Source organism: Colossoma macropomum, unplaced genomic scaffold (assembly GCF_904425465.1).
Source record: "Colossoma macropomum unplaced genomic scaffold, Colossoma_macropomum, whole genome shotgun sequence".
Lineage (NCBI taxonomy): Eukaryota > Metazoa > Chordata > Actinopteri > Characiformes > Serrasalmidae > Colossoma > Colossoma macropomum.
In genome coordinates this window covers 9,893,315-9,914,521 of record NW_023494808.1, presented here as the reverse complement: position 1 = coordinate 9,914,521, position 21,207 = coordinate 9,893,315, and the positions used below count along the sequence as shown (strand labels likewise).

The 21,207-nt window shown below is 41.7% G+C and overlaps 1 protein-coding gene across 2 annotated transcripts; it reads left to right on the top strand.

The window, feature by feature from the left end:
* The first annotated feature begins 1,234 nt into the window (after positions 1-1,234).
* dcaf15 (DDB1 and CUL4 associated factor 15) lies at positions 1,235-20,165 on the top strand. 2 transcript variants are annotated; one of them, XM_036557054.1, is made up of 14 exons: positions 1,235-1,375; positions 2,644-2,741; positions 6,871-7,009; positions 7,240-7,346; positions 7,657-7,802; positions 8,268-8,426; positions 10,054-10,416; positions 12,139-12,369; positions 14,293-14,381; positions 14,902-15,024; positions 15,693-15,775; positions 16,777-16,881; positions 17,614-17,729; positions 19,060-20,165. In XM_036557054.1, exons 1-14 carry the CDS (start codon positions 1,274-1,276, stop codon positions 19,113-19,115), a joined length of 1,917 nt encoding a protein of 638 aa, XP_036412947.1. In that variant the 5' UTR covers positions 1,235-1,273; the 3' UTR covers positions 19,116-20,165. The 2 variants fall into 2 exon arrangements, with proteins under 2 accessions (XP_036412947.1, XP_036412946.1); XM_036557053.1 differs by having other exon boundaries at positions 1,236-1,375; positions 14,290-14,381.
* The last annotated feature ends 1,042 nt before the right edge of the window (positions 20,166-21,207 follow it).

The window sequence follows — 21,207 nt, the reverse complement described above, 5'->3', positions numbered from 1 at the left end:
GGACAGCAAGCTAAAAAAGACAGAACTGCGTCAGCATGATTGAGGCACGCTTCAGATAAATAAACTTTCAATCTCTCTCTCACGCAGTTTCACTCTCTCTCGCGCAGTATCTCAACCTCTCTCGCACCCTAAATGTTCATTCTGTGTCACGTTTCCTTGCACGTCTTTTGTCATGTTTGGTGCCTCATAGTTACGAGGACTTCTCAGGTCACACATCATTCTGAGGGTCTCACGCTGTGCAACATGGGCGACATCTCGCGGTCATTTGCTGGTACTGCATCACAGAGATTACCCTTTCAGTGCGTCCTCGTTAACAAGTCCAAACAGACGTCCATTAGGGGTCCAAGCACGGAGAACAAGTTTTTGTTCAGATTGGCGTAAATTATTTTTTTGCCCTTAAACAAGTCGTGCAGACCAAACCGTAAAGCCTACAGCCAAGGAGCTCGGCCAGGTAGTACCTTGTCCTGGTTTTCATCCAGTCCTCATGGAACTGAAATTATCTGCAAAAGCCTAAACCTGAATAATTATCCAAAAAAATGTTGACTTTCCAAACAACGTGACAACCACATTCCAATCAATCCTGAAGGACTGGAGCATTACTTAAAAACAGCTGTAACTCGTGGAGGCTTTGTTTAATTCTAAGGACACTCGACACAGCCCATTTCAAACTAGTCTTAGGGAACCATTCAGGGGTCGGCTTTTTCTGCTTTTCATTCAATAACAGAACTTACGGCCTCACCTGTGTGTGTGAGTATATATATCACAGATAGACATAACATTATGACCACAGGGTAACAAAGTATGCAGAGAAACAGATGGACTACAGTCTGTAACTGTAGAACTACAAAGTGCACCTACATAGTAAGTGGAGCTGATAAAATGGACAATGAGTGTAGAAACAAGCAGGTGGTCATAATGTTTTGCCTGATCGGTGTGTGTGTGAATAAATGTATATATATCACCACGTTGAAAGTATACAAGCTAGCGGGTATACATTACAGTGGTTTTGTGACTTTTTTGCTTATTCTTAATTTAATTTAATCTTAATTGTATTTATTCTTTCAGACATTCAGTGGACATCAATACACTGATTGGTCGATGAATATTCAGACCTTTGCAGCGTCCAATCAGGAATTGTGAACGAGTTACGGATTTGATTGATGAGCGTTCGGACCAATGAGCGTGCCGTAAAGCTCCGCCAGCAGCCAATCATTGGCGGAGGTGGGTGGGGCTGCGGGGCGGAGCCGAGGGATTTTTTTGGCAAGAAGCAAAAATGGCGCCCAGCTCGAAATCGGAGAAAGACGAGCAGAAACAAAAACAAAAACAGCAGCGAAAACAGAAAGAGCACGTCGTCAAAGTCCTCACACGGGGGAAGGTAACTTAGAGCGAACAGAGCGACCGGTCAGTTATCAACCAGCGGACTGTCAGCGCTGTGGAAACGGCTAAACCTCCGAAACGGTCTGCAGTGACAAAAGCTAACGAGAGCTAACCGAGCGACACGATCAGCCCTGCGGCTTCACAGTGCGACAGAAACGGCCTCACACAGCCAGCAGCTCAGGGGTTAGGTAGACATAGTCAGGTAGACGCTGAACAGTCAGGTCTAACGGTCAAACCTCAGGTGGTGTGTGTTGGTACTCCTGCTAGCGACTCAGAGGAACAGACTTGAAGGGGAACTCCGCCGAATTTCCAGAAAAATGCTGCATAATTAAACGATTGAGATGTAATTCAGAGTGGTTTGGTGTGAAATGATCCGTTCTGGAGAAACTTTCAGACTCAAAATAGTTCACAGTGGTGGTGATGGGAACCAGACGTCTGAAGAGTCTAATGCCTCTAAAAGCTCTATCACAGAGAGTTATCACATGAGATTGTTAGATATTATCTATTCATGGCGGAGGGATACATTCGGGCGTTGTGAGGCAAAATAGTCCCCAAAGAAAACACATTTTCAGTTTTACTATTTTACCATCATCAGCATTACAAATACAAACTCAGTAGACTCGTGTAGGTTCACTGGTGGTTTTGGACAGTAAATAAAATGGGTATATTTGCGTTGTTGACATTGTGACCCCTGGTTCCCATCAGCACCACTGTAAAGAAATCAGTCAGTGAGTTTTGCTGCAATAAACCATTTCACGTCAACTCTTAATGGTTTTGTTTACATCTCAAAGACTGAACTATTTAGAATCGTTGAGAAAATAGTGGAATTCCCCTTTAATGTCTTTAATTTTGTAAACTAAACCGCTTTTATTTTGTCCACCTTTTCCACAGTGTGCAAAGAGGCTTTTTACATCGCTTTATACAGCAGCAAAAGGCAAAACCTCTGTCATTAATAGTGTTACTAAAAATTACTTGGACAGTGAGTGAGATTTGGCCACAGTGAACCTCAATGTGAGATTGCAGTGATTAGCAAAACCACGTTAAAGCGCGTTAATGTAGTTAATAAAGTTAATATGCAGCTTGATTTAAATTTTGAGATTTCAGTAATAAAAGCATATTTTACTGAAGATTGATTTGTTTAGACTGTCCGGTAGAGATAGAAATAGCTTTGGGATGTTAGGCTGTAATTTCCCACTTCCTTCTATCAAAGTGCAGTTGGTTTGTCATTCCTTTACGTATTCACTCTCACTGTTTCTCCCTCTGCAGCTCTACGGCCAACTGTCCCAGCGACTTTTCCGGAAGCTTCCACCTCGCGTCTGTGTGCCACTGAAGACTATAGTCAGTGAGGAGTTCCTCAGAGCAGGGTGAGTGTTTGGAAATGTGTCTGGCCAAACTGCTGTCTGTCCCCACCGCCTTACACCTTTACAGGGTTACGGGGGGCTTAAATAATAATACATAATAAAATAATAATAATAATTCTTGAATCCTGAAGGGGGAAATTGAGCAATTTGATTTTTCATTTCAACTGTTGCTTTAAGTTTACACTTATTAAGGGACACCACTTCTATACAGAAGGACCTTTCATTCCCTTATGTATACATAAAGAAAGCAGTATATCAGCATGGAAAGGCTGCAGATATTTCAAAATTTTTGCAAAATTCAGTGTTTGAGATTTAAACAAAGTCATTCGGAGTGGTTTGATGTGAAACTATTCATTGTATTTAAACACACTGACTCTGATTTCTTTACAGTGGTGGTGATGGGAACCAAGGGTCACAATGTCGACAACACAAATACAGCCACTTTATTTACTAGGGGTGGGGATCTTTAGGCACCTCACGATTCGATTCGATTACGATTCAGAGGGCTGCGATGCGATTATAAAACGATTATCGATGCATCTCGATGCATCTTTTTTTTTCTATACATGATTTCTATTTTCCTACTGTCTTGGTAGTTTTAAAGCAAAGTATTTGTAATGACCCATAATGCATTTACGTCCAATATCTTTTATTAATAAATCAAATGGAAGTGATGTGATGCTGCTGCCACTCATCTGTGCTAAAATGCGCTGTTACGGTGAAATAAGATCCAGTGGTAATGGATGTCCACGCAGCACGTTACAGCCGTCCTGCCTGTTTTCTTTAGTGATTTTATAACTTCGGTTTTGGTCTCGTGGTGGGGGGTGGGGGTGAAAAAGCCCCTGTTTCGCAACGACTGAGAACTGGCGTTTCTCATGTAGCAACGAGGTTTCGTCTCGCTGGTAGCGAACGAAAAAGGAAAAGAGAAAGACAGACGAACATTTGGAGATGAACGGACTTATTCGCATTTATAAGCAGCGCAGTTGGTTTCCTGGTACGTTAAATCTGCAACGAGAGACTGTCAAACACTAACTAAAAAGGTGCGAAGCTGAAGTCTCTTTCTAATTTTCCCGTTCCACCTTAAATGGTGCCGTATTTACATTCGGCGCCTCAATCAGAATTTAAGGTGGAATGGGCAAGTTCAGCAAGAAGCTGGCGAGTGAAAAGCGACTTCATCCTCGTAAAACAGGACATTTTACAAGAAACTATTCAACTTTTGAGGAAAAGTTTTCTGGCGGAGATGAGAGGAAAGTGGCTATAGCTGAAGCTTAAAGCAGAGCAGAGTAAATCTGCGTTTTCGTTTATATTTTTTAGCCTATACTAAGACATCAGCACATACTGAGATATTTAATGTTGTGGCTCCCAAGGTGATTTGTTTTTTGTTGAAAGGACAAAATGGCTCTTCTTATCATTTGTGTTGTGACTCCCGACCTAACCTGGCTTTAATGCGGAGCCGGTCTGGGCGCTGCACTTACCCACTTCCAAGTTCCGCCTTTTGCGTTCCGTCAACATTACGTTATCAATTAAATATTTAGAAATTCGATTTTTGGCTTTTGTGAATTGATACAGAATCGTCCACGTCTGCATCGCGATGCATCTAAGAATTGATTTTTTCCCTCACCCCTATTATTTACTATCCAAAACCACCAGTGAACCTACATGTGTCTTCTGAGTTTTTATATGTAATGTTGACTGTGGTAAAATAGAGGTAAATCCAAAACAAATACATTTTCTTTGTTTTGTGCCAAATTCTTTTCAAAACTATTGTAAGAAAGCAATGTCTCTGGTATTTGTTACTGTTTTGTGTAATAACTTTTGTGTTGTAGATTCCTTTCACCACCGCTGTGAACAGATCTGCAAGTTTCTCTGTGTCTAAAGCTCTATTCAGACAGGATTAGTTTAACTTTAGGAAGTGGGGTAATGTAGTTATCACTGGCGTTTCTCAGTGATTGTAGTCCTGTCCAAAGGCACCATGTCAGTCGTTTTTACCGACTGCACATTCCCGCATCAGTAAACCTTCAGCGCATTTTACCTTCTGTAAAACGAGCCGTTAAAAATAAGCACAGGTTAGGTTAGTCCTGTGCAAATCGATGTGCCGGTATAACGCTGTCATATTCCATGAGAAAAATAGTTTCTTGAGTATGGAGGCTCAAAGAAGCACTTACTTGTGTTCTTTGATGAAGCTCAAGTCAGCTTCTTTCTCACTTGCCTCACGTTTGAATTTTTCTGTTCCACCTTAAATGATATATCAGTTATTATTATAATGCCTAAAGCGCCGTAATCTAACTGCTGAACCATTTAAGGTGGCACAGGAAAATTCAAACAAGCTGCCTAATAAGGAGCCAACTTCAGCCTCGCTGTTCCCTCTGGCTAAAATCAAGCCGATATATAAAGTTACTGTCCGGTCTTACATGTACAACTCAGAACATGAAAAAATTACAGAAAATTAAAATTTTTTTATATGGTGAATTGACTGTTTTTTCCCCAAGTTAATGGCGAAGCTGATGACACACTGTACTCAGGCCGAAGGGTAAATGGTTAGGGTAAACAAAATTAAATTAAATGTTTTAACATGCTTTCTAACCTTTTCTGGGGTGAAGGCGGCAGGTAAATCGTGTAGCTGCTCCCATCTCTGTTCTTTAGACCAAGATTCTTATCCAGTGTGATATACATAAACATAAACATTACAGATTCTCTTAGGTAAACTAGCATCACCCCACCTCCCCATGGAAAACTAATCCCACCCAAAAAGGGCTTAATGCTAATACACTATATTGCCAAAAGTATTCACTCACTCATCCAAATCATTGAATTCAGGTGTTCCAATCACTTCCATGGCTACAGGTGTATAAAACCAAGCACCTAGGCATGGAGACTGCTGAGCTCAGTGAATTCCAGCGTGATAGGATGCCACCTGTGCAACAAGTCCAGTCGTGATATTTCCTCACTACTAAATATTCCACCGTCAACTGTCAGTGGTATTATAACAAAGTGGAAGCGATTGGGAACGACAGCAATTCAGCCGCAAAGTGGTCGGCCACGTAAAATGTCAGAGGATGCTGAGGCTCATAGTGCACAGAGGTCACCAACTTTCTGCAGAGTCAATCGCTACAGACCTCCAAACTTCATGTGGCCTTCAGATCAGCTCAAGAACAGCATAGAGAGCTTCATGGAATGGGTTTCCATGGCCGAGCAGCTGCATCCAAGCCTTACATCACCAAGCGCAATGCAAAGCGTCGAATGCAGTGGTGTAAAGCGCCGCCACTGGACTCTAGAGCAGTGGAGACATGTTCTCTGGAGTGAGGAATCACGCTTCTCCATCTGGCAATCCGATGGATGAGTCTGGGTTTGGCGGTTGCCAGGAGAACGGTACTTGTCTGACTGCATTGTGCCAAGTGTAAAGTTTGGTGGAGGGGGGATTATGGTGTGGGGTTGTTTTTCAGGAGTTGAGCTCGGCCCCTTAGTTCCAATGAAAGGAACTCTTAATGCTTCAGCAGACCAAGAGATTTTGGACAATTTCACGCTCCCAACTTGGTGGGAACAGCTTGGGGACGGCCCCTTCCTGTTCCAACATGACTGTGCACCAGTGCACAAAGCAAGGTCCATAAAGACATGGATGAGCGAGTTTGGTGTGAAAGAACTTGACTGGCCTGCACAGAGTCCTGACCTCAACCCAACAGAACACCTTTGGGATGAATTAGAGCGGAGACTGTGAGCCAGGACTTCTCGTCAAACATCAGCGTCAGACCTCACAAATGCGCTTCTGGAAGAAAAATTCCCATAAACACACTCCTAAACCTTGTGGAAAGCCTTCCCAGAAGAGTTGAAGCTGGTATAGCTGCAAAGGGTGGGCTGACATCATATTAAACCCTATGGATTAAGAATGGGATTTCACTCAAGTTCATATGCGTGTGAAGGCAGACGAGCGAATACTTTTGGTGATATAGTGTTTCTTTACAACAGCATTTCATATCAACCACCTAATTTGTTATGCAGTAATTGTGAACAGTTGGTAGAATTTCTTTTTAATCATTTATGGGTAGGTGTCCACTCTCCACTACAGGAACTGACTAGAGGGCATATGCAACCAGGACATGCTTATTGACCTCACCATATTGTGTCCCCGTTTCAGTCACATCTTCTTAGGCTTTACGAAGTGCGGGCGCTACGTTTTGTCCTACACCAGCGACTGTGGCGAGGATGACGATTTCTCCTTCTACACATACCACCTGTACTGGTGGGAGTTCAACCTGCACAGCCGCCTCAAACAGGTAATGGTCCCTAACAGGGACAGAGTGTCATTGACCTGTCCACCAGGTCAGTCCATACTCTACATTCATAGATGATGTGACCAAACACACTAGTGTGCTTCTTAATATTAGATTGTAATAAATTAAAGCTATTAATACAGTTAGTATTCATATTACAGTCTAAAAAAGGTTTTAATATCCAATATTTGATGGCTCTCTTTGTCTGTTTCTGTGTCTCGATCTCTTTTCAGGTGCACCATGTACGTTTGTTTGCAGGTGAAGATATCTACAGTGAACTGTATCTGACTGTGTGCGAATGGCACAATGACCACTCTAAGATCGTCATTTTCGGCTTCAAGTGAGAACCTCTTAGATTCTCTGCTAGGTGCCCAACTAAATCAGTGGTTTCAAGCATTGTAACTTTTTTCTTGAAGTCATATTAAAATTGTTAACAGTGTTTAGACTCAGAAACAGTAGTAATTCAAGAGCATTAAAACCGTGAATTATTATGCATGTGCAGACCACTGAGCTGGAACTCATCTGATTCTGTAAAGATGGATGAATACAGCTCTTTGTTGTTTGTTTTTAGAATATTTGATCATATTGCAAATATATTGGTTCCTCTGTTAATTTATTTAATTATTATTTTTTCTCTTTGTGTGAATCAGTACACGCAGCAGCAGTTCAGCTTTGATGAACATGATGATGAGTGATGAGAATAACAGAGACATTTACATCACCATCGCCTCCATGCCTCCTGCCAAGCCCTGCCAGCAGTGCTGCCCTGTACCTACTGCATCTACTATACGCACAGGTACTCATATGGTACTTCTAGGTTTGGATAATATGGCAAAAATACATGATATTCACAATACTTCAGGATATTTTCACAATACATGACATGTGACGATATTGAGATTTTCTGAGATTTGCTAAGACAAAAAAGCCTTTGTAGTGCCACATATAAAAAATACTATAGAAAACATACAGCTATGATGATTTTTATTCAGTGTTTCACAAAATACTGCAATAAATGAAACTAAACAGGACTAATTATGCTCTCTGTGAAATGAAATATGAAGTTGGTCAGTGTTCTTTAGGCACTTACGATATCCAAGATAAGCTCAGAACACCATATTGTGACACAATTTTTCATAGTCATGATAAAATACTGTCATATTGCCCACCCCCAGCTACTGTACATGCAGATGTGGTATTGATATCTCTCTCTCTCTCTCTCTCTCTCTCTCTCTCTCTCTCCCTCTCTCCCTCCACCCAGGAGGAGAGTGTCTGGAGCACGGTTATGTACTGAATGCGCGTTATCAGGTGGTCTATCCGTTCCCCACCTTCCAGCCAGCTCTACAACTGAAGAAGGATCAGGTCATCCTTCTTAACACCAGCTACTCACTGGTGGCCTGTGCCATCTCCCTCTGCTCTGGTGAGGAGCTCTGTCTGTGCGTCTTGCTCTCTCTGTCCAATTTTATGTCTGTATTTGTGAATGTCTTTATCTGTGTAAAAGGAAAGCCTAAAAGAAACTGCAGTATGTCCAAAAGTAGTCCAGATGCTTGCTTATTTAGGGTTTCCTCTGAAATCATAGGGAGTTTGTTGCCCCTTTGCTGCAGAAACAGCCTCTACTCTTTTGGGAAGGCTTTACACCAGATGTTGAAACATTTTGTTCTGGGGTTTGATTCTGTTCAGTTGAAAGTGTTTAGTGAAACTGTGATTCCATCTCTTCCAAAACATGTTCAGTTGAGCTTCATCTTCCCAGAGGTGTTCAGTGGAGCTTTGTCATTGCAAATTATCCAGTTGCCTTCAGTTCAGTGGAGTGTCGTCAAAGCAGTTTCCAAGGCATTCCAGGGGCATTCAGAGGAGCTTTGTCGCTCCAGCTCAACCCAGCGATGTTCAAGTGGAGCTTCAGCTCATCACAAAAGCTTTTGAGCAAACTTCATCACTCTCTCCTTCCCTCAGGAATTCATTGGAGCTTTATCACTCAAACTTATCCCAGAGGTGTTCACTGCGACTCATCACTCCATCTCATTCCAGTGGAACTTCTTCATTTCAGTTCATACCACTAGCCACGTTTATAAGCAGCCTGATGCATGAACCGACTTATAGCTCAACTGCAATAGAAAACGTCCATGTAAACACCTCAATCAGAATAGACTAGTCCAATTGAACCTATTCAGAATACAGTTTCTATCTGATTTAACGAGGTGAGTAATCCTGTAAATAATCCGTTAAATAGAAGAATAATAGCCGTGTAAACACCTGTATCTGATTACTTTCCCTATCGGAAAGTTTAAGTAAGTTCTGTTCATGTTCGTCGTATCATAGTGAAAGTTTATACTGTTCAACATGGCGGAGCAGAAACTGGTCTGCAGAGGAGACGAAGTTTATGCTCTGATCTTAAAAAGACGGCGGTGGGACGGACGTCCAGCTTATGTGTCTCAGAACACGACGTCTTCCTCTCGGCCATGTGGACATGTGAAGCACGTTTTCCTGAGTCTGACATCATTTTAAAGTCATTAAAAACACAAGCGCTTCAGCTGAAAACTCAGGTAACGAACTGCAGCTCATCTCACACTGACTGGACTCACGTGATGTACGTTGTCATGGTAACGTCTGCACTAAATAGTTCTCTATGCATGTGCATAATTTTCACAAAGATGTTCATCAACAGAGCCTAATCAGTCCATTCCGTACCAGAAATATCCAGTGGAGCTTTGTGTCTCCAGCTATTCCCAAAGGTGTTGAATGGAGATTTATTGCTCCAACTGATCCCAGAGGAACTCAGTGAGTGTGCTTGGTCACTCCAAAGAGCACATCTCCTTTGCAGAGTAACACAAGGCTTATTTGGAGCTTTATCACTGCAAGCACCACCAGGGAGGTTTCTCCCCTCTGGCTGTGTATGGATCGCATATGGTGACCCTAAGCTTGTCTGTTCTGCTGTCAGTGCTTTTTGTTTTAACACTTGTATCTGGAAACATTTGGACATATAGTAATTTCATATACAATATGTTTTTCTCTAAAGATTCTCTCTCTCTCTCTCTCTCTCTCTCTCTCAGGAGAGAAGCAGGAGATGGATGGGCAGAATAATCAAATCTTGTACAGGAAGAGGGAGGCTCATTCTTCCTCCTCTCTTCATCCACCCAGCCCTTCATCTTCATCCTCATCTTCCTCCTCTCATGGGTCACCTGACCGCAGACAGGCCAATCCCCACCCCACACCGCTCTCACCCAGCCGCTCTCAGGCCGCCGTGAGGGCGCGAGAGTTTGCAGCGGACATTTTCCGCCGGGCGCAGGCAGCTGGGACGGAGGGAGAGAGTGAGCGGTGCAGAAGAGAAAACGATGGAAAGGAGAAGGCAGAGGTGAAAGACCAAGGCTCACACAGGCCCTCTGGAGAAGCAGAGCGAAGAACAAGAGAGAAAGGTGAAGAAAAAAAGGTTAAAACAGTAGGACAGGTAGCACAATAATAGGTTATCGTTGCTGTGATAAATTACACCACAGTACTCTTTTATGAGTATATCTTGGGTGTCAGCAGAGCTGGTTTATGAGGAGCCTGGCCACTTCCTATTTCCCCCGTTATATCAAAAACAGGGCTGTTAAACAGCAGAGGGCGTCCGCAAGCGAGTCCTCAATGAATGGGGGTGAATGGGGCTAAACAGCTAAAAACATAGTTTTCTAATCACTCGCCCAGAGCTTTCCTTTAATTTTAGAAAGTAGAAGGATGTATTTCACTAAAAAAGCAAAGAAACCTTGCCTATGTATTTCCTTTTTTCTACAGAAAACGGGTTTTGGGCAGCAGAAGGCGGGCATTACTGCTGCTGAGTGCTGATTGATTGGTGAGCGGAGCAGCTCATTGGCTGTTGGCGCTCACAGACGTCATGGACGTACCGTTTTAAACTCCTATAACTCGAGTTTAAAAGCTCTTAAAAATATAACAGCAGTGTTAAAATGTTTTATGCTGTTCTGTGTTCAGGAAATGATTGCATTGTTTTATATTAAAAATGTTTAAGCATTTATAAACTATGATTTTGCTCAAATGCTCCATATAAACCCATTCATTTTGAACTCGCTCGGGAGCGCCCTCTAGTGTTTGAGAAACCCAGAAGACATTACAGAGTGGGAATTCTCCTCTCTTCAAGTTCTCAGTCATCAGTAATTGTCGACTACTCACTGTTTTGTTCTACAACACTCAGCAGCTGTATATAACATTTTAAAACAGACAAATTTAAACCAGTTATAAAGATCTTGCGAAGAGCCTCAAGTGTACAGTAGCTATGTAAACCACATACTAACAAGCAGCTGATTGGACACCTGTCCAGTCCTCTATGACAATACCAATATTTCTTATTTTTCCTCCTGTTTCTTCTGAGGGAAAAGGGTCAGAAAAAGGATGCTGTCCAGGTACATTTTATTACCCCGTAGTACAAGCAGTGTAAATGTGCCCATAAGGTCCAGTTGTGTATCTTTTTAAAATGTGCACTGCATTCATTTTCCCCGGAGAAATGGGAGCATGTTCTTACAGTTGTCTAACTGAAGACATTCCCCTTAAGAGAACTGATGTCGTGACAGCATTTGCACCCTAAGTTTTGAGAGTACTTTGAAAATTGTGTGTATAATTAACCCTTGTGTGGTGTTCAGGTCTCTGTGACCCATTTTCAATGTTTACCAAAAGAAAAAATGATGCGGTTTATTATTATTTCAACCTCAAGATTCCTTGGCCTTTGCTCATTTTCTGTGAAGAACATATAAAATAACACATTTTTAGTGTCTTCACTCTGTTCACCCCCCACACATTTATGTTACACATATGGTGTTGGGTGAACCCGCGGGGAGTAAAAGTGTGGAGGCGCTGTTTCCCTTCACTCTGTTCTCCTCCTACATGGCCTGCTGTGTGTGTGTGTGTGTGTGTGTGTGTGTGTGTGTGTGTGTGTGTGTGTGAGGGCAGACAACATGGACAGGCTGCTGACTGGCTACAGCTGCTAAAGGAGAATCCTACCCTGACCACTTGTGATACTTTAAATATCTGATATTTTTACATAAATTGTTACCACTGAGTAACAAAAACACCAACACTACAAAAGGGTTAAATGTGGTTATACGTTGTAATGTTGTATTTCTGCCATATCGCCCACTCTCACCAAACAGAGGACGATAAAGTGAGCCTCCCAGGGCCGTCCACTTCAAGTGGGAACCAGAGTACGTCGTTGTCCACGGAGCAGGAAGACGCTAACACAGTCATGTCTCCAGCGTCCACTTCCTCAGCCTCCTCGTTGTCACCTCGTGCTTCATCGTCATCCTCATCAGAGCCTGGATATGTGAATTACACGCGGCTCAGATACAGACTCCAGCAGTCAGCGTCATCAGAGCAGGAGAGCGGTAAGACGCACACGCAGCGGGTGTAGAAAGGCATCAGTGCATCGAGATTCATTGATCTAATCCTGTGATTACATGTTGGCAGTAGGTTAAACTGTATGTTCCGTTGTTTTCAATGGAACAGCAACGGAAAGTGTTGCCAGTGACAGCAGCGTACTGCAGTGGTCAGTGAAACACTCCATCAGGAGTTACATTTTTCCAAGTTTTGGTGTTTCTAGGCAAGTGGAATAAACAGGAAGTTGTTTTAAAGCAGCCATGAACCCCGAGTGTGTCATTGAAGTCCAGACAACACAGTGTAATACAGCAAAAACAAACCAGTACTGAACTTCCTGCTGTTTTTTTCCCCCCACGTTAAATAAACAGCCAACACAGCTGAAGCTCTCCTTTGAAAATCCCCTGTTTTCACTGTTGATACTGTCACCATGGCAACATCTCCTTGGCTGCATGCTGCCGTTGGTGGCGTACCGCGATGAGACATGGAACAAAGGTTTTTTCCAAAACACAAAAACCCAGCATGAGGATGGCAGTTAAACAGCACCAGTTTTGGAATATCATAACAGACAATTGGGTCCAAATCCTGAATGATTCTTGTCTTTGTTTTTTCTCAGAGGTGCGTTTAAGATGTTTAAGATGTTTATGTGCCAAAAACAGTCACCATCCAGTTTTCAGTGACCGTTTTACAGCCTCTCTTTGTTCCTTAGAATTAAACAGGCTGTTTGTGCTTTGTGTTTCTGTGCCTTTAAGATTGATGTATGTAAATGATCTCTGTTCTAATTGTCTGCCCTGTATTGTGGCTTTTTAAAAAAGCAGGTCTGATATTCATGTCATCACAAAAATAATTCAAATGGGCTGTTTTTCATCTTATTTTCCACATGTGGACCAGGAAGTAAACAGCACATTTTTCAAACTTCAGTGTTGTTTAACACTTACAGAAGTGAAGAAAATTTCCATAATGTGGGCCCTTTAAAATAATTTTGCTAAAATATGCTCTGAATTTTTATGGTCATATTAAAATTCTCAGGCATCTTTATGTCAAAATGTAGATGTGTATCTTTTTTTATTGTGTATGTTCCACACCTGTGTGAATAGCGTATAGGTAGCATTTAAAAAAAATACTTTTGAAACTTCAACCATCATTTAATACATTTAGTCATGTTAGTCAGACCAAGAGTATTGATCATTTGAATTAAATATTGATAATTAGTGTTACTTATTCCAGAAACACTCCAAACGCCACATGCACAGGCTCAGAAAGAAGGTCTGACTCAATGTTTAGGTCTCAAATGCAAAATCAACGCTATACTAATGAAGATATGATGACTGTAGTAGATAATTCTCTCACATCCTCAGAAGACACCAGGTTTTGACTGAGTTTTCTGGGAATATTTTAAATGTGCTCGCAGTAATCAGATTCATCCACTTGGTTAAGGGGTCTGAAGCGCAACCCACGTTACAAAATATTGTTCCGCATGTTGCATGCAATTACACATTTCCACTGGAGACGTCTCCACATCGCCAAACGTACATGCGATGTTTGGGTAGCAATTTGGATTTGATAATGTACATAATGAAAAGTGCAATCTCACAAGAATCTGTAGTATTTTGAAGGCAGTGCTGGTATCAAGCACTGTATTGTTCACAGGGTAATACAGCTGAGTGCTTTGTTGTTGTTATGCAACTTTTTTGTATGTTTTATAGTCTTTTCAGGTGGATGTCTGTGTATTTTTTGATCTTTTCATGTGGATGTCAGTTTGTGCCTTTGATGTCGGTATGCACGATTGACGAGACAGGATCCTAAGGAGAGTGTGTTTTGACAATAATTTGTCATAAGACATTTTTACTAGTTTAGATGTGAAAGAACACAGTAAGCATAGAATAATGAACTAATGTCTCTTTACTTCTCTTTCTGACTCTCTCTCTCAGAAGAAGAGGACGATAAGGTTCAGCTGCCTTTCACCGTCTCGGACCTGAAGGGACGAAACCTGCAGCTGGTGACGGGACATTACACCGGACAGGTGTGTTCCTATCAGGGCTGTGACTAACATTTACTTCTATAATCAGTTATTCTGTCAACTACCGATGCTCATTCTGACTCAGTTGCTCTGCTCTGACTCAAAACCTGGGCTTCGCAGTTGACTTGACATCACATAACTAAACCAAGAATGTCATCAGGATTATTCTTTTAAAAAATGAAGGAAATTTGGTTTTCCATGATGTGGAATAATGTTCAAATGACATTTGATAAAGTATGCTTTTCTTTTTTTAAGCTGTGTGAAATGTTCTCAGGCTGCTTTCCAGTATTGAAATGTGAAATGTGGTGTGCTATTTTTGTAAAACTGCACTACTTTCAGCTATTATTGTTTATCAGCTGATCGCTGTTTCTTGGGAATTGGCACAGTTCCTAAACGCAGCTACATGAAGTAATTGTTAAAATGGTCTCTCTCTCGCTCGCTTCCTCTCTCTCTCTCTCTCTTGCTCTCTCTCTCGCTCTCGCTCTCTCTCTCTCGCGCTCTCTCTCTCTCTCTCTCTCTCCAGTGTGTGTGCGTAGAGCAGTTAACTCTGGATTTTGAGTATCTGATTAACGAGGTCATCAGGAACGATGCCGAGTGGGCCTCACAGTTCTGCTCTTTCAGCGACTATGATGTTGTCATCCTAGAGGTGTGTGTCTCTAAAGCTTGGGTGATTTAACGATGCTATCATTGTGACGTCCAAAATCAAAAACAAACGTGTGTGTTTGTATGCATGTGTGTGTGTGTATGTATGTGTGTGTGTGTGTGTGTGTGTGTGTGTGTGTGTGTGTGTGTGTGAGCAGCACTGCTGTCTCATCCACTCAGACCAGCGCAACACACACTAACACACCACCACCACGTCAGTGTTACTGCAGTGCTGAGAATGATCCACCACCCAAATAGTACCTGCTCTATAAGGGTCCATGGGGGTCCTGACCACTGAAGGGTAAAAGGGGGCTAACAAAGTATGCAGAGAAACAGATGGACTACAGTCTGTAACTGTAGAACTACAAAGTGCTCCTATATAGTAAGTGGAGCTGATAAAATGGACAATGAGCGCAGAAACAAGGAAGTGGTCATAATGTTATGCCTGATCAGTGTACATTACTATATACATGTATGCACCTGATGCTGGTGTCTGTGCTCATGTTTCTATATGTTCTGTCTCCATGTAGAATTTAAATGTAGTTTCCTGAACTGCCTCAGTGCCGCACTGTTCTGACTGACATTTCAGCGCATTTGCATATCTTGTGTTTTAAGTGTATCGCCATGGCAACTGTTCACGTGCTGTGTTGAGATTTGTTTCTATGACGACAGGTTTGCCCGGAGACGAATATAGTGGTGATAAACATTGGTCTTCTGCTGCTGGCCTTCTCCAACTGTGAGGAGGAACACAGCAGGTACGAGCCTACACACACATATACAGTATATACGCACATTGAGTGAAGGACACACAGTGTGAGAGATGTGAATGCACTGTTGGTCTGCCATGCCCAGCCAGCCTAGACAGTCACTACACATTTATAGTCTATAACCATACATTACACGTTATTCACACATCTTTACTGAGGAGCTTATATTGACGTTAAAAATAGACAAGTAAAATAAAATCTGTTATTTAGAGTAGGGATGCACTGAATATGGCACTTTTTGTTTTGACCAAAAAAAAAAAAAACAAAGATTAAATTGGCCTAAAAAAAAGTGTCAAATCTAAGACTTGGCAAATTATTTTAGCGGTAATGCAAATCAGAAATAGTGATCAAAAGCTGTTCCCTTTGTTTTCCTGCATCAGTCAGTGCACATGCATTCAAACAGTTTGAGTAGCAGTGAATGAATAGTGGTAATATTGGCCTGGTAGAACTATATTCATGTTTTTTTTTTTTTCTTGTGTTTTTTTGGCTTTTTAAAAATTTTCTCCCCAATTTCGTCATGTCCAATTCCACCCACTAGTTTGGTCTCGCCCAATCACACAACACCAGCACTAGGAGGGTAAAGGCTATCAGCCTTTAACACTTCAGGGAGTCTTTGGCTACGTTCACACAGCAGCTAAAAGTGGCCCAAATCAGATTTTCTCACGAAATCCAATTTTTTGTTTGCCTGTTCACATTGTCTTTTAAATGTGATCTGTATATGATATCAGTCTGAACAGATCAGCTCCTAAACTGACCCACATGTGCAAAAGAACAATGTGTCACGCTGCTTCATGTGGATCATCCAGAGGTGAACAGTTCTAACTATGAACGAACGCCCAGAGGGTTCAGCTTCATCTTCACCAGCATCACAGAAGCCGTCATGAAGCTTCACTCACTGACAGCTGGGCTCATCACCCAGAGTGTGTTTTTACGTTTTTAAAATGTAATTGATATTTTCACTAAATGTTTGTGAATTTGTGTGTTTGCAGGCCTAAATCGTATCATTCCAGTCTGCAGGTCAGCTGGGATCTGAATACGGGGGCCTGCTGTACTGTGGGTGTCGGTGACCTCACAGAGGTCAAAGGTCAAACAAGGTGAGCTGTTCTGAAGTTAGAAAGGATTACCATTAATTACACCAATCTTTCTTACTACAGTTATTCTTATTTTTATTTTTATTATTATCATTATTACACCTGTAGCCCAGGTTGCGCTCAAGTTACTAGAGATAGGAATCTCTAGGCACCTCAGAATTCAGGGTGCCAGGATTCTTGTTGCAGTTCTTTTTCTGTTATAATTTTGTCATACCATAATGTAGGTTAGAGACATGTGTACTTTTCAAAATGATTTAATCATATATAATAATACTAAGTAACACGACATTTTTTGAAAACTACTTCACCGCTCATTGTAGCTGCTAACACATACATTTGTTCGTTTCTTCCCTTTAAATGACGTACAAAAAAATTACTTGTGTGCTAAAAACTCCCCCTGCTGGAGAGAAGCCTAAAAACCTAAGGCTGCAATACACACCTTTTATAAATAAGTGAGTTCCAAAGACAGGGGACAGGAAACGCCTTAAAAAAAAAAATATATATATATATGTGTGTGTGTGTGTGTGTGTGTGTGTGTTGCACTCTGGGAAACCTGCAGCATTCTTTTTACTTTGTATTTAAAGTTGACTCATTCTGAATATTACTGAATTTTAGTCAGTTAACATCTGTAAGTTCTTAAAAGACGTGCCTGACGTAACTTTTTGTTTTTTTTTCTACTGAATTATGTTGGGTTGTTCATTTTGGAGATTACAGTTGTGTGTGTCTCTCTCTCAGTGGGAGTGTGTGGAGTTCTTACAGAAAATCATGTGTAAACACAGTTATGAGGTGGCTCGTTCCTGAGAGTAGCTCTCGCTACATCAACCGCATGACCAATGAAGCCCTGCACAAAGGTGTGTATCACCCCATGCTGTCCATGTAACATTGCTTGTAGTGATATTTATGGGAGTTTCTCGCTGCACTGTGTATTTATGTATAACCTTAAATCAGATAACTTTGAAGAAAAACATGTTTGAGTAACCATAGCAAGTACTTACTGACCACAGTATCAGAAACCCCTCCCTTGTAGCTCCACCTTACTGGTGTGCAGAGACCACAGAGCTGCTCCTGGTTGAATTTTTTGGGTGGTGGTCCACTCAGTTTAGCAGTGACACTGATGTGTGTAAACACCCAGAAACACAGCTGTGTCTGATACACTCACACCAGCCCCACACAGTAGCATGTCGGTTTAACTGCTGTGCTGAGAATTAGACCGTCACCCAAGTTATTTCTGGTCAGAGGTGGTCTTGATAGGGTCCTGACCATTGATCAATGGGGTAAAGGGGAAGGATAAAGTTTTACAGCCCACAAAGTTCACCTATAGGGTTGTCCGGGGGTCACATGTGGCTCTTTTAGTGCCCTGTTGTGGCTCCACAGCAGAATTAGCTTTTTAGGTAAAAATAAAAAATCCTCCTTTACACTTAAATATTAAACACTGGAGTTAATGTAACTGCTAATTCACCGACCTTTAAACTATGAAGGTTGGCATGCAGACAGCTGGTCAGACAGCTGGTCATACAGCAGCGCAGACAACAGTCTTGCTTATCTAGTAGCTAACGAAAGATTTAAGACGAACATCGATAATACAGAGACGAATGGACTTATTTGCATTTATAATCTCTCCAGCTGGTTTCCTGATGCATTTAATCTGCAACGAGAAGCTGTCAAACTAAAAAGTTGCGAAGCTGAAGTCAGTTTCTCATTCAAATTTTCCCGTTCCACCTTAAATGGTGCCTGAGGTGCCAGAATGTAAATGCAGCACCATTTAAGGTGGAACGGGAAAATTTGAACGAGAAGCTGGTGAATGAGAAGCGACTTCAGCCTCGTAAAAAGTCAACCATTGAGAGACATTTTACAAGAAACTGTTTCACTTTTGAGGAAAAGTTTCCTGCTGGAGATGGGAGGAAAGCAGAGAAAAGTCTGCGTTTTAATTTATATTATATTTTTATCCTATACTAGGACATCAGCGCATACTGAGACATATTTACAGCCAAAATGGTGAAATGGACATAAAATGTGGCTCCCAAGGTGGTTTGATTTTTGTTGAAAGGACAAATAGGCTCTTCTTAACATTCGGGTTGCCGACCTCTGGCGTAGGGATTTCGGATAGAGCGGCCAGATACAAAGCGTAGATACAAAGTAGAAGATCTGGATTAACACTGTGTTCCGTATTTTATTTTGTAGGCACTTCTCTTCAAGTACTTGCTGACAGCGACAGAGGCACATGGATCGTCCTCTGAGAAAACTCTTGAATGACACAGTAACAAACAGGAAGAACCGTTTTTGGGGGGAAGAAGTCCATTAAACCCCCATAAGAAGTTTTCAGTCTTGCTTTTGAGGACCCCCCTTGTCCACTGTTTTGTTCTACCTTACTCCAGATCCAGGTAATCCAGGACTGTAGAACCCAGTGAGCTGTAATTGTTGCTGCTACACAATGGAAGCTGCACTAGACTGTACAGACTGTCATACCAACCCATGCTGCCCGTCTGTTATCACAGCTGGAATGAACAAAGTGTCTAAAGTTGTTTTATATACACTTTTAGTTGTATTTTGTATTATTATTTTTTTAGTGTGTCCTATTTTTGTGCATGTTCAGCTCATATAAGTTTTTCATTCAGCTAACTTAATGGGACTGTTTACCATCAGTATAAATCAGGGACCTGTAAGTCAATCTTGTTACCTTGGTTACCAAACCTCCAGCCACCTTTCTGTAGATTTGAGTCCTAAACCCAGATTTAATACAACTTGACGTCTATTATTGAGGTCTTCTGGATTGCTTGGTTGGTTCCTGTGAGTTAGCTTTAGTTTGAACCAATCGATGGTGACCATTGAGACAAACAGGTCTCCTGGCTTTTATTTTTAAGGGTGCAATGTTTTCAATGCAAATTGCATATGATTTGTAAGTGATGAAATTGGCCTCAAATGACATCATTTTGAGTTTCGGTAATACCCAAGAAAGTTCAAATAGGTCCTTTTTAAACGTCCAAGAAATAGATGTGAACAGCCACCAGTTAGCATGACACCAGTGCTGATTAGTGGCTATTCACTTTCATTCATCATTAGCGACATTAGCAACAATTTTTGACGGAACTGACATCTTTAGAGCATCGGTTCTACTATGTTTGTGTGAGTCAGATGTTCTTTTTTTTTGTTAATTCATTATTTACTGTTTTTACCACCGTCCATAACATTGTCTGAACTCTTGACCAGATCGCTGAGAGATATTATGATCTGTAAGTATGTTTGAACAGTAAGTCTTGTAATGAATTAAATGGAGTCTGCAGAAGGTATTCAGCCTGTGTTTTGGGCACTGGAAGCTTGATCATGGGTGATTTTCCCCAAGCAGGTTTTCTTATGTAGCCAGAAAATTCAGGTCCAAAGTTGACTTCAGTACAACAGGAGATTTTCTACACTCATTGTCCATTTTATCAGCTCCACTTACTATATAGGAGCACTTTGTAGTTCTACAGTTACAGACTGTAGTCCATCTGTTTCTCTGCATACTATGTTAGCCCCCTTTTACCCTGTTCTTCAATGGTCAGGACCCCCATGGACCCTCACAGAGCAGGTACTATTTGGGTGGTGGATCATTCTCAGCAGTGACACTGACGTGGTGGTGGTGTGTTAGTGTGTGTTGCGCTGGTACGAGTGGATGAGACACAGCAGTGCTGCTGGAGTTTTTAAACACTGTGTCCACTCACTGTCCACTCTATTAGACACTCCTACCTTGTCAGTCCACCTTGTAGATGTAAAGTCAGAGACAGTAGCTCATCTGCTGCTGCACAGTTTGTGTTGGTCATCCTCTAGTCCTTCATCAGTGGTCACAGGACGCTGCCCACAGGACGCTGTTGGCTGGATATTTTTGGTTGGTGGACTATTCTCAGTCCAGCAGTGACACTGAGGTGTTTAAAAACTCCAGCAGCACTGCTGTGTCTGATCCACTCAGACCAGCGCAACACACACTAACACACCACCACGATGTCAGTGTCACTGCAGTGCTGAGAATGATCCACCACCCAAATAGTACCTGCTCTGTGAGGGTCCATGGGGGTCCTGACCACTAAAGAACAGGGTAAAAGGGGGCTAACAAAGTATCAGAGAAACAGATGGACTACAGTCTGTAACTGTAGAACTACAAAGTGAATCTATATAGTAAGTGGAGCTGATAAAATGGACAATGAGCACAGAAACAAGGAGGTGTTTCTAATAAAGTGCTCGGTAGCCGCCACCCAAGAGGACATCTGCATAAATTTGTGAACAAGTGTTTGTTTTTCAGAGTCTGGAACTTTGGATTAAATGTGAAAACTCTGTTCAGGATGTTTCAGTCGTATA

Excerpts from the sequence above, each read along its gene's own strand:
- dcaf15 (XM_036557053.1), top strand. The coding sequence starts at position 1,274 with ATGGCGCCCAGCTCGAAATCGGAGAAAGACGAGCAGAAACAAAAACAA. Across the intron at positions 15,025-15,692 it reads ATGATGTTGTCATCCTAGAG|GTTTGCCCGGAGACGAATAT; the intron begins GTGTGTGTCTCT and ends CTATGACGACAG. Across the intron at positions 16,882-17,613 it reads GAGGTCAAAGGTCAAACAAG|TGGGAGTGTGTGGAGTTCTT; the intron begins GTGAGCTGTTCT and ends TCTCTCTCTCAG.